The sequence below is a fragment of the Carassius gibelio genome, chromosome A8 (genome assembly GCF_023724105.1).
Source record: "Carassius gibelio isolate Cgi1373 ecotype wild population from Czech Republic chromosome A8, carGib1.2-hapl.c, whole genome shotgun sequence".
Classification (NCBI taxonomy): Eukaryota; Metazoa; Chordata; class Actinopteri; order Cypriniformes; family Cyprinidae; genus Carassius; species Carassius gibelio.
The window spans coordinates 24,721,396-24,738,375 of NC_068378.1; the positions used below are offsets into that span (position 1 = coordinate 24,721,396).

At 35.4% G+C, this 16,980-nt stretch overlaps 1 protein-coding gene across 1 annotated transcript in view; it reads left to right on the plus strand.

Moving 5' to 3' along the window:
- The window catches only part of dock5 (dedicator of cytokinesis 5), a 53,477-nt gene extending 38,417 nt beyond the window's left edge, over positions 1 to 15,060 (plus strand). Inside the window, exons 39-51 of the mRNA XM_052604911.1 lie at positions 1,142 to 1,246; positions 1,784 to 1,925; positions 2,925 to 3,006; positions 3,083 to 3,167; positions 3,526 to 3,612; positions 4,012 to 4,188; positions 4,399 to 4,482; positions 6,753 to 6,890; positions 8,057 to 8,223; positions 10,014 to 10,158; positions 10,348 to 10,498; positions 11,078 to 11,199; positions 11,360 to 15,060. Of these exons, the coding sequence (XP_052460871.1) occupies positions 1,142 to 1,246; positions 1,784 to 1,925; positions 2,925 to 3,006; positions 3,083 to 3,167; positions 3,526 to 3,612; positions 4,012 to 4,188; positions 4,399 to 4,482; positions 6,753 to 6,890; positions 8,057 to 8,223; positions 10,014 to 10,158; positions 10,348 to 10,498; positions 11,078 to 11,199; positions 11,360 to 11,461 (1,587 nt within the window). The 3' untranslated portion in view covers positions 11,462 to 15,060. The remainder of the gene's footprint in view (positions 1 to 1,141; positions 1,247 to 1,783; positions 1,926 to 2,924; positions 3,007 to 3,082; positions 3,168 to 3,525; positions 3,613 to 4,011; positions 4,189 to 4,398; positions 4,483 to 6,752; positions 6,891 to 8,056; positions 8,224 to 10,013; positions 10,159 to 10,347; positions 10,499 to 11,077; positions 11,200 to 11,359) is intronic.
- Positions 15,061 to 16,980: the final 1,920 nt, after the last annotated feature.

Consider the following 16,980-nt stretch of genomic DNA (forward strand, 5'->3'; position numbering starts at 1 on the left):
TATTAGTTTTGTTTCATATAGCTTAACTTAATGTGTACCTCACTTGCAGTCATTTTAGACTTAATTTCAGCTTGTTGCTCATGCAGCAACTCTAATCTTTAAACATTTCAATATTATAATTTCGGCTTTATTTAAATTGCTGAAAAGATGTTTAATAGTTTTAGTTATCAAAAGCAATACTGTCGTATAGTACATACATTTTTTATTTAACAATTAAACCCTGAAAAGTCTTCAGTATAATTTATGTTCACATATATAGAAACAGATTTGAGAGCTCCAGTGAAGGAATCACAGTTTCAATGCCATATATAACAACAGAAGAGCCACATGGTCACAGAGGTCGAAATCAGAGCGCCACATTTACACAGAAGCTTTCTAGAAAATTAAAGTGAATCATCTACATTTATGAATAAATACATAGGACTAAATAACAGGCTCTTGTGGGACCTAGCAATGGGTGAAATGATTCACAGAATCTCAAGAGCATTCAAAATGATTGCCAATAATTGCAATTCTTCAGTGTTGCCAAAATTAAGTGTTGCATGCTACTACCCAACGCATTATTTTCAGAGTTGGAAGAACAATTTCAACAGTTTGAACATTTTTAATGACTAAGACCTTGATTATTATTAACCTTTTAAAATAAATTACTAAAAGGATCATAATTGTTGGTCTTTCCAAGTGAAGGAGCAGGGGTTAAGTGCTTTGATCAAAGCACTATGGAGGCAGATAAAAGTAATAGAAGTTGACTGAAGCTTTTGTGTTAGCAGGATTACGTGCAATAGGGGTCAAACAAGTAATGCATTTGTCAATTAATGAGCAGTTTTTGGAACTATCAGATATGGTTGAATATTGGCGATAATGGTGGGTATTTAGATTCACTTCACATTAAGCTGCTGAATGACTTCATAGGAATTGCAATGAAGTTCACAAGCATTATGAACTTATTCACCTTCATTGCATGAATAAGAGCATCGTGAATGCACATAAATCTCGTGTCCTATGAGTTTGAAATGACAGTAGGGTGAGCAAATGATGACAGTGTTTTCGTTTTTTGGCCGAACTCTTCCTTTTATGCTTGGCTTTTAAATGCCTCAACTACAAATTCAAGTGAACAAATCCCAGTTGTTTTTGTACACAGAAACAGCAGGCGCAGTATTTTGAGAACATCATGCACGCAATGAGACCCCAGCCGGAATATTTCGCAGTGGGATACTATGGACAGGGTTTTCCATCCTTCCTCAGGGTGAGTGAATTTGACAGTTTTAGTGACTTTAATGAAACTGGAATGAGGAATAAGCTTTTCAAACGACAACTTTGAGAGCTTTTTCTGCATTAAGTCCACAAATGTATAATTTTTTTGTTGTTTATGTGGTTTGAAATCTGTAAACTATGGATTAAATGGTGACACAAACATGCTGTCGGGTCGATGTTTGGCATTTCAGCATCAAGCATTACCAATGGAAAACAGATAGTTTGATTACAGCTCTTTCCAAAGAGCTCTCTGAGTAATTGGGTTTTAAGAAGAAAATACTACTTTTGTTTTGACAGTCAGGGGTTTGGAAACCCTGGCGTTACTTTTACAGATACAAAAACCCCCTTAGATGTCTAATGAAATGAAAGGCTGTCTGCAGTTATCATTGGTTGTGCATGCCAGATATCAAGCCATGGATGTCACTCGAGTAGAGGAAGAAGCTGAAAGCTAAAAGTTGCAGCAGATCATGTTGTCATTCATACGGGCTTCATCAATGTTTACTCAACTTATTCTGCCTGTTCCAAACAGAACAAAATGTTCATTTACCGTGGTAAAGAGTATGAGTGGCTGGAGGACTTCAGCTTGAAGCTGATGTCTCAGTTTCCCAATGCAGTGAAGATGACCATCACATCGCCCCCTGGTGACAACATCTGTAACTCACCCGGTCAGCGTATCCTTTACTCTTTAGCAAAATAGTAGAATATTTGGATTAATTTTTTTTTTTATCAATTTTTTGCCTTGTTTGTGTAGGATTGTAGGATTAAATACATGAACATTCAAAACTTTTGGGCGATTAATGATTTTATTCAGAAAAGGATGCATTAAACTGATCAAGACAAGACATTTATAATAATGTTGTCTTTTCATCAAAGAATCCTGAAAGAATGCATCGTTTCACATATTTCCAAAAAGATATGAAGTGGCAAACATGTTTGCAACATTAATAATATGAAGAAATGTTTATTAAGCAGCAAATCAGCATATTACAATTATTTCTGAAGGATCATGTGACACTGAAGACTGGAGTAATTCAGCTTTGCATCACAAGAATAAATTAAATTTTAAAATATATTCAAATTGTAATATTTCATAATATATATATATATATATATATATATATATATATATATATATATATATATATATATATATATATATATATATATATATATATATAATATTATTATTATTATTATTATTTTTTTTTTTTTCTCTTTTTTTTTTTTTTTTACTGGGTAAGCATGAGACCTTTTTCAAAAACATAAAAAATCTTACTGACCCCATAATTTTTAATTGTGCACACTTGTGACGCCTTTAGAATGTCTGAATGTCATTGCATTGGATTAAAGAATATCAAAGCAAGTGTCCTTTTTTTTATTTCACAGAAATGTTTAGTTTGCTGCTTGCCTTGATATTTTGTTATATAATGCAATTTTACTCTTTTATAGCCGCTGTACATTTAAAAAAAAAAAATCTGTAAAATGATGCAGTGAAGTTTTTGTATCAAGTACTCATTCAAATACTTGCTTTAGCTGAACTCCTGACCCCAAACTTGTGAACGGTATTGTTTGTGCTCTAAATTAAACAAGCATTGCATTGCATTACAAGCTTTTTGGGGCCAAATTACAGAAATGTGAACCGTTTTCTACCCTTAATTAATTTTTCACAGATATTCAGTGTTTTATGGTGAAGCCTGTCCTAAACTTACCTTCACATTTCAAGGACAAGGAGCTTCCTGAACAAATCCTCAAGTATGAATCCACACACTTGTCATGATTCACATCTCTTATAAATAATGCTCTTGTAGATCCTCTGTTGTTTCCTCAGTTATTACAGGACAAACGAGGTGGAAAAGTTCCAATATTCAAGACCATTCAGGAAAGGAGAAAAAGATCCTGACAATGAGTTTGCTGTGAGTTATGATTTATTGTTTTGTATTATTGTTGGTGACTTCACCTTCGGTTGGAATAACTTACTATTACAACCCTCTACATTGCGAGTAAATCACTTGCATATGCGACTAAATCTTCACCCTGGCGACTAAATATATATAATATTAGCCAATGGCTTAGCCAATAGCACAGATATATATTAATTCGCCGAACACTCTCTTGACGGAGTTTCACTCTCCATCAAATTAAATGCTGTTGTGACCATTTGACTAGAGCCTGTAATTCAGCCCTATGTAATTATTCATAAATGGAGATGATTAACCTTCAGCTCCTGGAACCCCTCGGTGTGAATGTGGCTCTCTGTCTTTGACCTCACAGACCATGTGGATCGAAAGGACCACCTTTATCACAGCATACCGCTTCCCAGGAATCCTCAAGTGGTTTGAAGTGAAATCCATGTCGGTGGTGAGTTACTCGTCCTAAACACATCATGACATCAGAATGGATCCCTTTCACTTTTCTCACACATGTATCTTATTGTGCTCATTTTATTAGTGCATGTTACTGCCTTTGTAATCTTTCATCCTAAGAATATATTTTAAAATGTAATTTATTCCTGTGATCAAAGCTGAATTTTCAGCATCATTACTCCAGTCTTCAGTCACATGATCCTTCAGAAATCATTCTAATATACTGATTTGCTGCTTATTAAACACACAATATAGGTCTTTTGTAACACTCAAAATGTCTTTACTGTTACTTATGATCAGTTTAAATGCATCTTTGCTGAATAAAAGTAGTAGTGTATGATCATAAATAGTTTTTATAATCATAATCCATTGGACTGTTGTTACTTGTTTGTAGGAAGAGATCAGCCCTTTGGACAACGCCATAGAAACAATGGAGCTGACCAATGAGAAGCTGAGTAATTTGGTGCAGCACCAGGCGTGTGACCGCTCTCTTCCTGTGCACCCCCTCTCCATGATGCTCAATGGAATCGTGGACCCAGCTGTCATGGGTGGCTTTTCCAACTACGAGAAGGTTAGACTTTCTGCTCTTCTGCTGCTTCTATTAATTTTTAACCAAAAGAAGTCCACCTGTGATAATACTGACTGAATCTGTCAGATGTGCTCCACAGTTCCTCTTTACTTATTCTCCTGGTCAAATATGAAAAATGAATGCATGCCTCGAAGCTTTAGCTCTGCTGGAGGACTGGCTGATATTAATTGAGATCTTTGTTTCTCCCCTCAGGCGTTTTTCACAGAGGCCTACATGAAGAAGAACCCCGACCACCTGGAACGCATTGAAGTCTTAAAACACCTGATTGCATTGCAGGTGACACTTCTGCAGATCTGTACTGTGTTGAAACATTTAAACAATGCATAATACTGTATATCCATTAGGTGTAGGAGATATGACTAAGATTTTATACCATGGTAACTGTATCACAAAAAAAGGCTTATGCACTATTGTTCAAATGTTTGTGGTCAGTAAGATTTTCAAATGTTTTTGAAAGAAGTCTCTCATGCTAACCCTATAATATCAAAAATACTGTAAAAACAGTTATACTGTGATATATTATTACATTTTAAAATAACAGTTTAATATTTAAAATTTAATTTATTAAAGCTGAATTTTCAGCATCATTACTCCAGTCTTCATTGTCACATGATCTTCTGAAAATGCTGATTTGCTGCTCAAGAAACATTGATTATTATCGATATTGAAAACAGTTGTGCTGCTTAATATTAGAAGTATAAATTTCTTTCAAATAAAATAAACAAAAAACTGACCCAAACTTTTCAACATTAGTGTGTATTAAACAACCAATGAATTTAATATTTTAATAATATGTAATTTGATTGTTCTTTTTGTATCTGAGATGCAAAGCAAAAGATTATTCATTGCAAAAAGTCTTTTTTTATTTAATTTAAATCAAAATGTTTATATATGTTCTATTATATACTCACCAGCCACTTTATCGGGTACACCTTGGCTAGTACTGGGTTGGACCCAGTTTTGCATTCAGAACATGCCTAAATTCTTTGTTGCATAGATTCAACAAGGTGCTGAAAACATTTCTCTGAGATTTTGGTTCATATTGATGTAATAGCATCACTGACATGGCATGATGTGAGTCTCCTGTTCACCACATCCCAGAGGTGCTCTGCTGGATTGAGATCTGGTGACTGTGGAGGCCATTTCAGTATAGTGAACTCATTGTCACGTTCAAGAAAGCAGTTTGTGATGATTTAAACTTTGTTTCATGGCATGTTATCCCGCTGGAAGTAGCCCTCATAAGATGGGTCCACTGTGGTCATTAAGGGATGGACATGGTCAGCAACAATACTCAGGCTGTGGCATTTAATCGATGCTCAATTAATACTACGAGGCTCAAAATGTGCCAAGAAAACATTCCTCACACTATTACACCACCAGCAGCCTGAACCATTCATACAAGACAAGATGGATCCATGTTTTTATGTTGTTCAGCCAAATTCTGATCCTACTATCACAGCAGAAATCAAGACTCATGAGATCATCAAAGCATTTTCACTCACAGAACTGCCTCTTACTGTACTGTGTATCTGCTCTCTCTCTCTCTCTCTCTCTCTCTCTTTCTCTCTCACTTTTTTTTTTTTTTTACCATTCTCTGTAAACCCTAGAGATGGTTGTGCATTCAAATCCGAGCGGCAACCTCCCACTCTCTCTCGTGAAGCCAATAAGGAAGTGACTAAAAATGTAATTTATCGACTGGCCGCTTGAGGCTGGCTGCAAAAGGGAGTCAGTCCCATAGACTCCCCATGTTAAAATTCCCAACTTTACAGCAGAAAAAAACATGTTTACAGCCTGGTGCAAAAAAAGATTTTGGTCTATACAGCTAGTTTTGCCCTTCATAACAACTGTGAGGGGGTTAATTTTTTTATAACTCGTCCGTTTAAATTATATTAAGCCTTAAAGTTATGCATAATTAAGGGCGTGGTCACTTGATTGACAGGTGGATTAGCGCTGCTGTCTCCGCTGTCGCACTATGTGGGCGTGGCTTCAGCAACCAGCTCCCGCCTTTTTGCCCATTTTCGATTTGCCGGGAAAGTCGAGCAGTGACGCGCTGCCAAGATGGCGACAGAGTGATCTGCACACTTTAGGCTTCAAAAACACTCTTCGGGAGTCTACGGGTGACGTCACGGACCATGTTTTTATACAGTCTATGTTCAAATCTCAGTAGATCATCAGTTTCTGAAATACTCAGACCAGCCTTCTTGCACCCATAACCATGCCACATTCAAAGTCACTTAAATCCCATTTCTGGTTTGCACTTCAGAAATTTGTCTTGACCTTGTTGCTGCCATGTGATTGGCTGAGGTGTGCCAAATAAAGCGGCTAGTGAATGCACTGTATGCGCTAATGCAGAGCTGGCCAAATTAACCTTTAACACATTATATCTGCAAATATATTTATTGCAAAATCTCTTGACGCATTCATACTGTTACACTGTATGTTTTGTCATACTGAAACCAGGTACTTGTAAAAGCATCAAAGTCCTAAATTCAGTTGAGTGTTATATTTTTAATGTTCAAAAAGCTTTAATGTCTTTTCCGTCTCAGGTCCCGCTGCTTGATGAGGGGATTCGGATCCACGGGGAGAAATCCACAGAACAGCTCAAACCACTTCACAACAGACTCGTCACCTGCTTCCAGGACCTGCGTGCTAAAGTGGAGAAACTCTACGGTGTCATTACTCTTGTGAGTCTGACGGATTCGACTCTATAATCAAGAGATCTGTGATGCAGTTTAAGATCTGAGGAAATGATTCATTCGGGATGTTGTCTCACAGTTTCTTTGAAGGAGTTTTGAAATCAGCTAAGACAACACAAGGTTCATTTTTGTGAGATTGTAGACTACATGAGGGAGGACAGATCTACTTTAATGAAGTGTCTCTTGTTTCTGCTACACTTGCAGGTTCATTTGGTCCCCACAACATAGTAAAGCCAGCACTTTTTAGTCTTTTCATTAAGATGTTTTTCTTTGTGTATGCCACAAGTGTGGTCCACTAAAGGGATAATATCTTAAAGGTGAAGCATGTCATTGTTTTGATGTTCAAATCTTTCTCCTATCCCAGTTTATATGCAGAGACAACTATAAGCAGTTCTTTATAGATGGCACACAACTCACCCTTTAATTTTTGACCTAAATGAATGAATAACTATTAAAATCAGACTCGTTGTGCAGAAGCATTCGAGTGCTTAACTTGGTCATTTTTACTAATCAAAAACCCCAGATACGAACACTACAGTTCAACAGTTTTTAAGATTTTTAAATGTCTCTAAATGAGTTTCTTACATTTACCAAGGCTGCATTTATTTATAAAATCTAGTAAAAACTGTAATATTGTGAAATATAATTACAGTTTAAAATATCTGGTTTCTATTTCAGTATATTTTAAAATGTAGTTTTCCCTGTGATGCACAGCTGAATTTTCAGCATCATTACTCCAGTCTTTAGTGTTCACGTGTTCAGAAACCATTCTAATTTACTGATCAAGAGTAATTTATTATTATTAGTGTTAAAAACAGTTATGCTGTTTAATTTTTTTTTTTTTTTTTTTTGTTGAAACTGATACATTTTTTGTTCAGGATTCTGAACAAGAAAAATATTTTGTAACATTATAAATGTCTTTACTTTTATCAATATGATGCATCGTTGCTGAATGAAAATATTATTTTCTATAATAAAAAATCTTACTGGGTGGGGCAGAAATGTAATCTTTAATGGGGAGACTAAATAATTCTAAACTTGCATTTATAAATGCTTGACTTTGAGTTAAACTGTTTGAATTTAAGTACAGTAGAAGTCAATGCGAGCCATGTGATGCTTTAAGAAGAAATGTGTTTGTGCTTGTGTATTTCCAGCCCTGCTCTCTGACAGAGAAGAAAAAGAGTCGCGTGGGGTCGGTGGTGATGCCGTACATCATGTCCTCCACACTCAGACGGATGTCCACCATCTCAAACGCCTCCTCTGGACACTCCACCGGCTCAGGATCCTCCGATGGAAACTCCTCCAGACCTGCTTCCCAGGAGTCAGTATCCACTGCGTCCTCTTCTCTCATTTCTAGAAATAAACTCCCTTGTTTTCAGCATCGCACTGAGGGCTCATTTGCCACAGTACAATGTTGATGTGGTCATGGAAAGGTCACACAATGAATCAGTTTCCCATGTAATTAGCTTTCTGCTAGTGGACAAACAAGACATTAATCCGTTTAACCTCCGTGTTTAATTGGCTCTTGTAGGTGCTGGATAAGTGGATTCTCATTAAACAAGTGCTAAATTACCATTAACTGTAATTTTAAACCGGAGTAAATGACAACCTTTAACCAGTTGTCAATGATTAGGCTGGTTTCCCTCGAGTATTTGCAGTTGAAATTATTCCAAATTAGGTATGTGTAAATAGTCTGTATTTTGTATTTTTGTATTTTATTTATTTATTTATTTTGCTGCACAGTCATTATTGTGATTGAGAGATGCCTAGTGGGAAAGAACATTGAAAGTTCAGTTTCTGTTTTTCGTTTCCTCTCATCTTGTGCATCGTTTGACGCCATCCGAGTATGTGCTTTGATTACTGAGAAAACATTCTTGTTAATTAATTAAGTTAAATTATGACTAAATTCTAAATTCATTAGCATGACTAAATTCTTAATTCCTAATTAAGACAAAATAATATATTTATGACTAATAAGTTTATGAAAAATCGGAGAAAAAAAATTTAAGAGACCCTAAAGTTAAAAAATAATTAGGAGGGAAAATTCTGTATTTTGATTACAGCCTCTTTACAACAGACATGAACTTGTTTTCTATTCAGATAGTATCTAGCTATTTCTTTATATTTTATAAGCTTCTATACTAGGTAAATGACCAAAATTGCTGAAACATTTCTTTTAGAGATCTATCTAATATATCTATTGAATATCTTGTATCAGCCTCTCTCTCTCTCTCTCTCTCTCTCTCTATATATATATACACGCACACACACATAAATATAATAATTTATAATATTATATGGTGTTTATTTTTGATGTTTTTATTATTTATTTAGGCAAAATATCATGTATTATGTCATTTATCAGTTATAGCAAATTAACAATGTCATTCGGAAATTCAAAAGTAAGTACATTGCGATGGATTCAAAAAACAATAAGTGCTAAAATGTGCTGCTCAGACTGACATAATTGTAAAGGTTTAGACTAAAATTCATTAAAAAAAAAATTGTCCTTGAAGAGTTTAGAAAATCTTATTGTTTCCTCCTTTGCATGTTAAAATATTCAGGTTTCGGATTAAAACGATGGCAAGTAGTTTGTGCTTTTCTATTGTGACTTTTCTGTGTTTGCCAAAAGCTGCAGCGGTACTCAAAGCATTTATCTTTTAATTGTCACGTTTCCAACTATGTTTGAAAAACCTTTTTTTTGACCTTCCTTTTATGTCAGTGTTTCTCAAGTTAGCGTTGCCATTTTTTAGCAGGTGTGTTCTTATTGAAATGCTAATCAAGCGTGTATATCATTTAAATAAGTAGCCATTACCAAGACACGCAGCTGAGTGAATGAGACACAGATCTCAGAAGAATCTAGTGAAGTTTTATATCAGGTTTCACTTTGGAGGTTCCCACTTCTGAGTCACTCAACCCACGAGTGGCTTACTTACAGTATAGTTCCTTCACATTAAAAGATTGTAATGTAGACACGTGAATTTTCTGTAAACCTACTTTGAAACAGTTGTGCATTGCAAAAATATTTGAAGGAAAGTGTTTATCTTAAAGCAAATGTGTTGCTTGACCAGAATGTTGTCGTTTTGATCTGATTGTCTCTTTTTCTCTCAGCTCGCTGCTCTCCCGTGTGAGCGACAGCAGGGTTTCAGTTCTGTCTCGCTCGGAGGAAGATAATCGGATAAGTATAAGGAACAGGAAAGAATGGAGTATGAGCAAGTCTCAGGTCTTACTGGAGCGACCCGCTGACAGCGACGAGGTGCCTTTTATTTATTTCCTCTGTTCATGGCTCTGACCATTCTCTGATGCTAACTTCTGTTTGATATTGATTTGTGTCATTTCATAGTGAAATTGAGTGGAATAAATCATAGGAGAGAACATTTTCAATGTGGACTAATTTAATATTTGGAGATATGATTCATTGTATACGCTGTCTGTGTGGTGACAGATTCCTCCAGAGAAGCAGCCAAGGCCTAAAAGTCTGACGCTAGGAGATCGGAGGCTAACACTGTCGCCGTTTCATGGAGAATCATCCAGTTTGAGTTTACACAACCCTGTCAGCCCTATGCCTGCCTCACCGCACACACCACGCAGCTCCAGTGAGTGCACAACTACACAACCGACACGAACCAAGATTGTTTTTTTTGACATGAGCTATGGTTTTTCTTTACCATGGTGAATGAATATGGTAATGCTACCATCATTGTACCATAGTGCTACAGTTCTTTTTCTTTAAAATTAAATTGTTTTCAATATATGCTTCCATTCAATAGCTTGGGGTTGGTTTTTGAAAGAAGTCTCTTGTCCTCATTAACTCTGCATTTGTGACAATGTTACAATCATTACCGTCACTTTTGATCAATTTGAATGCATCTTTGCTGAATAAAAGTTTCAATTGATTTAAAACAAAAAATCATAGTGAAATTATTAATTATTAAAAGTTAAACTAAATTGAAAGCGAAACCGAATATATAAAACCTAGTTCAAAATATCAATAAATATTATATAAATATTACAAAAATAACAGTTTTATACAGACACACACACACACACACACACACACAAAAACATACACATAATTATTATAATATATTTTTTTGTGATTTTGTGACACTGATCCTGCACACAGCACATCTGTATAAACATTATTAAACCTCATATTGATCATTGTCCCGCAGGTTACACGTGTCTCCCAAGCGAGAGTGACTTCAGCTCATTGGACATCATGAACACCCCTCCACCAATGCCACCCAAAAAACACCCTCACGAGAGTGAGAGCATCTATAACTCCACCTCTGACGTAAGACACAGCATGCACAGTCTGCACTAGGAAAATAGCTCAATTATTGGCAGTAAATTTACTATTTCCTTTGTACATTGATCTGTATTTTGATCTAAAATTTTTAACCAAAATATAAATGATATAGAAAGTTAAAATGCTTTTCGTCTTTCACCTGTAGTTAACGCCACCTTTACCGACGAAAGCTGAAAACAAGCCTCCACCGCCGCCACCCAAAACACGCAAGTCCATGTTTCCCACCAACGAGAGCAATCCACAGTAAACCCAGTCCAGTTCTCCTGACGCCCGCGGTACTGTCTCTCAGATAATTGTGTGCTGTGAAAAAACCCCACTACTTAATGGTACTTCTTCCTCTTTTAAAGGGGTCCTATTATGCTCTTTTACAAGGTCTTGATTTTTCACATATTTTACATTATGACAATACCTCTCTCCCTAGTCTGGCATGAACAGCTCAAATAGTTCCTGTATCAAATGAAGGCCCGCCTTCTGGAATTGGAGATGTGCTGTGATTGGTTAGCTGGGCCAGTGTGTGCTTTGATTGGTTAGCTTGGCCAGTGTGTGTTGTGTGATTGACAGCACTCGGTGCCTGGTGGGGAAATGTCCTGCCTCTTACTAAAGAGCTTCAGTGTAAATATTGCATTAAAATCAAATCAATTTGAGTCGAAAATGCAGGAAAATGTGCGTTGTAATCTAAAGGAATCAATCGTTGAAGTTTTTGAAAAGTGATTTCTGTTAAATAAAATATCTCTTTTTGAATTGGACTTTGAGCTTTGTAACTTTGCAGATATGTTTTATGCCCAAACAGCAACATTACAAACTAAAGTTGAAAAAGTGAAAAAGCATAATGGCACCCCTTTAAAAAATTCAGAGCTGAGATATTGTTTGTCATGGTTTTTTGAAATTTCTGATTAAACCTGTTTATAATTTATTTTTGGTAGCCAAAACAGCAGTTTCATCATGATAAAGCATTATTATAATTTTTTTATTTGGAAATGGACCTCCAGTGTGTATTTATTCAGAACTGCTGGGCAGGAACGTGACTGTTGGTTGGTTGGTTTGTTTAAAGTTTAAATCAGCCTCACATCCACTGGATTAGTTTTATCTCAACCTGTATCTGTGCCTTATAAATCGAGATATTTAAAGTTAATGAATCTGTTCACAAATTCACTTTGCACATTGCTCATAGTTGTCTGGTTGCATGTTCACGCAGTTAAAACTTTTGTATTTGGACCTCTTGCACAGTTAGCATTACTTCTCCCTTTAAGCAAGAAAATACTCTTGATAGTGTTATTTTTTTTCCTCACTCCACAGAGCAATATTTGTATTAAAAATCCCAAACTTTTAAAAAATCCTGTGCATTAAATTTTATTGAAGAGAATGCAGAAGATGCAGTATAAAACTCCAGGCTTTCTGAAATTATTTAAAAGTCTACATTTATTTTTGTCATGATAGCAAAAAAGATGTGCTTGAATTCAGGAATGCTACCTATTGTGTCAACACTTAAAGGAATAATTCATCTCAAAATTACCATTTGCTAAAAATGTGCTCCCCCGCTCAGGCCATCCAAGATGTAGATGAGTTAGTTTCTTCATGGTAACAGATTTGGAGAAATGTAGCATTCCATCACTTGCTCAGTGGATCATCTGCAGTGAATGGGTGCCGTCAGAATGAGAGTCTAAACAGCTGATAAAAACATCAAGTAACAACAAGTAATCCACACCACTCCAGTCCATGCACTAATTATCAATAATCCATTAAAGCAGTTTAATTTGAAGCCATTACTTCTGGCCAAAATATGAGTCCATAATAATGTTTCCTCCAGTGAAAAATTCAAGTTTGTCCTATCACATCAAAATCCACCCACATATCTGTTTAGAATTATTATGGACTGTATTAACTTGTAAATGCTGCTGGATCTGTGCATATTTCTCTCCTGATTCAGACAAGAAAGCAATATTTTGGAAAATGAACTTTCAGCCAGAAGTTTGAAATTAAAAACCTGTTAATGATAGACTTGTTTCTTACAAACGAACACACTTATTCTGACGGCACCCATTCAACTGCAGAGGATCTACTGATGAGCAAGTGATGTAATGCTACATTTGTTTCTCTTATGGGGAAACAAACTTCTCTACGTCTTGGATGGACTGAGGATGAGGTATTTTTCAGCAATTTTTTATTTTTGTGTGAACTGTTTCTTTAAATGCCACCTAATTGGAACATTTTATTTCGGAGCAACATTGCTCTGTGAAACAAGCCAGTAACGTTTCAGATCACCAAGTCAGATTTAGGGCTTGCTTGTTCATTTACCTCAAGTCAAAATATCACACTTCAGCAGCACATGCACTGTATTTGTACACTGTATTTTTTGCTTATGGTATTTTTTTTATTTCTTTATAAGATATGTTTAGATTGTTTTTACTTTTGTGATTCAACATTTTTAATTTTCGTGATAAAAATGCAACTAAATTATTAATTGTCATGTTGTTGAATGCGCGTTGCATTAAACAGCATGACAATTAATAATTGAAAGTTGCATTTTTATAATAAAAAAAAACTTAATTCAGTAATGAAATTATTACATAAAGATATCAGAATAGCAGGATTGGTTCACTGGTTAAAAACTACACTTGGTCTCTCTGCATTGTTTTATCCTTGTAATGTGTTCTTTATAATAAGGTAGTTTTCATAAAGATTGCATAGTTTTGTACTTTAATAGTGTTTTTTGCAAATATGGTAATATTTAATTCATATACTGTAATATTTAATTCATGGAAAATTCTAGTTCTGCATGAAATGTTTTGTACATTCTGTATTCAATCGCACAATTATCAGAACAAATGTGACAAAGTTGGCAAAATTCCAGGGAAAACCAAACCTATGTTTTTTAAAGGGATTTTAAGTGTAAATATGGACTTTCTTTGCTGAATTATTTAAACTTGTAACTATAATATAAATGAGATTTAAATGAATGAAATAGTGAAATATTTTATTTTGTTTCATTCTGAGCAAAAATACAAACCAAGGTTACTCTGTCCTACATCATTTCAACATCCAAAAACTGTTTTAGTATAGTAAATGCATGCATTTTTCAAGTAATTTAATTATTCTTTTGCACTCAAAGTGGACAGTTTTCACAACCTGCAGGCAGAAACCCCTGAAAACCAATGGGAAACAACCAATCATAACTGTTATTTGAGAATTTTTGCACTCCAGTTTGAATAAAGCGGCAAAATTAATCTTGGACTGTTTACTAGTTTTTCACTAAAGGGTTTTAAGTCAAATGACCTGTAAAATGCCCAACTTTAGCAGAAAAACAAATAAAGTGGTTTGGTCTATATAACTAATTTTACCCTTCATGACAACTCTGAGAGGCGTGTTTTAATATATTTTTTGTTTTTTATAACTCATCCTTTTAAATTATATCAAGCCTTAAAATTCTGCATAATTAGGGGTGTGGCCACTTGAGTGACAGGTGGATTGCTGCTGCTGTCACCACTGTAGGACTGGTTTCAGCAACCAACTCCACAAACGTCCCGCCTCTTTTCCCATTTTTGATTATCCAGGAGTGACGCGCTGCCAAAATGGCGACGTTCGGTGACCTCACGGACACACTACATCCATGTTTTTATACAGTCTATGTGTTAAAGTAGCCCGATTCCGAGAAAAACTCAGACTCTGCAACACTGTCAATGATCTCCCCGAGAGGTCAGACTGTATTCGGGGGAAATCTGCGGGTGATAAGCTCTCGGCAATCTTTGTCTGTGAATATACTAAATATTTTATATTTTTTGTGTGAAATATGTATAATATACGGTGTGTTTTTGCTTGAATAAAGAGTAACTTGTCACAGTGATCTTATTTAAATGATGTTCTTGAGTCATCCAGACCCCTGACCGTCAGGTGTTAACTGGTCATGTCCTGAGTTTAAGATGCCCCAGGATGACATTATACTCTTGATATCTGTTCTCTCTCAGTGGCCAGAAATGGAGGTGGTGGGAGCAGATCAAAGCTCTTTCCGTTCCTCAGGCTGGAGATTACATACGGAGTAATCTCGCCTGTGAATGGGTCGCTCTTTTTTTTGCTTGCTTTTTCTTTTATAAATTTTTTTTTTTTTAATTGACACTTCTCTGTGTTGCGCTGAACTATATAATGCACACAAAGTCAAGTATCCTCTAGACCATCCAAATCATTTATGTGGCTTATATTGAATTTTGGATGCTTACAGTATAATTTGCTGTTGTTCGTTTTGTTCGATGGCAGACCAGAATAGTATATCCGCTGTCCTCTTCTCCATAGACCTCCTGCTGGAAAGTGGTTTTTTACGTGACGTCATATAGTCTTTGTATAAGCTTGGAAAATGATTGACTGCTAAATATCCTTTAATCTTACATGCCACTGATGGATATCTCCATGGAAACACCACTTTGAACTTGCCTTCAGAAATGGAGATCCTCAGTTCAACCGAAAGACTGAGAAAAAAAATCATTCGTTTAATAAATGCTTATATTAATCAAGCGTTTTGATTCACCAAAGACTGAAAAATATGCTTTTGTAGCTCCATTTCATTTAAGATTTTGTTGCTTATTCGAAATATGTAATTTAATTGCATTTTTTTTTCTTGCAAGAAAGAAAACAAACTTGAAATAATAATAATAATAATAAAAAGCAAAAAGTAACAAAGAAATTAACAAGATCAATAGCATGGTCACTGCCAGAAAAAATATACTTCAACGAAAAGTTTAAATCATTTTATAAAATGAGAACAGAAAATCCATCATTAGGGTGATTTCATGTTCAGAACGGTCTGATGACGTGAATATTAAAGAGGAAAACAAATTGGAATGGCATTGCCGGAAAACGTGCAATTGCTAATATATATCTAAAAAAATTACACTAGTATCATTCTTTGGAATCCGAGTGGACAGGCGAATTAGCATTTGTGGAGCGATCTGGAACTGCGATTTGTCTCATTTTACAAATTTAATTGCTGTAAAAAACATATTTTTACTGACTGCAAAAAGATATGCAAAATCATGCAGCACCAGACGTTGCATTAATCGTAAGTACTAGTGTTAAATTTATTCTTATTAGTTACTGGCTAAGAACATGCAAAATACTGACTTGAAAGGACTTTATTAAAAAGTATATTTATCAATATTACTGCTTTTACCGTATTTTCCATCAAATAAAAGGGTAAGTTGTGGCCTAGTGGTTAGAGAGTTTGCCTCCTAACCCTACGGTTGTGGGTTCATATCTCGGGCCGGTAATACCACGACTAAGGTGCTCTTGAGCAAGGCTCTGAACCCCCATCTGCTCCCCGGGTGCCGCAGCATAAATGTCTGCCCACTGCTCTGGGTGTGTGTTCACAGTGTGTGTGTTTTCACTACTGTGTGTGTCCTCTTTGGATGGATTAAATGCAGAGCAATTAAAACGTTTTAGTTGTTTTGTGTCTAATCCTTTTTAGCCACTGTTCATTTAAAATCTTTTTTTTTTTTTAAAGATCCAAAGGTGCAAAATGATGCAGTGAAGTTTTGGCATCCAGTACTCTGTAAAATGCTTGCTTTGGCTGAAAGAAATTAGTGTAATATTTATGAATACACTTAAATAAAATTATAATTTCTTCATGAATGAGTATAGAGAAACTGACCTAAGCAGAAAACATTTAATACTTACAGTACAGATAATAAAGTACAGATTTGTATCTCTAACTCAAAAGAAGGAAACGTTGCTGGAAATTCTTTCATTTATGTTCCTGCGCTTAATGAGCCTCATGAATGA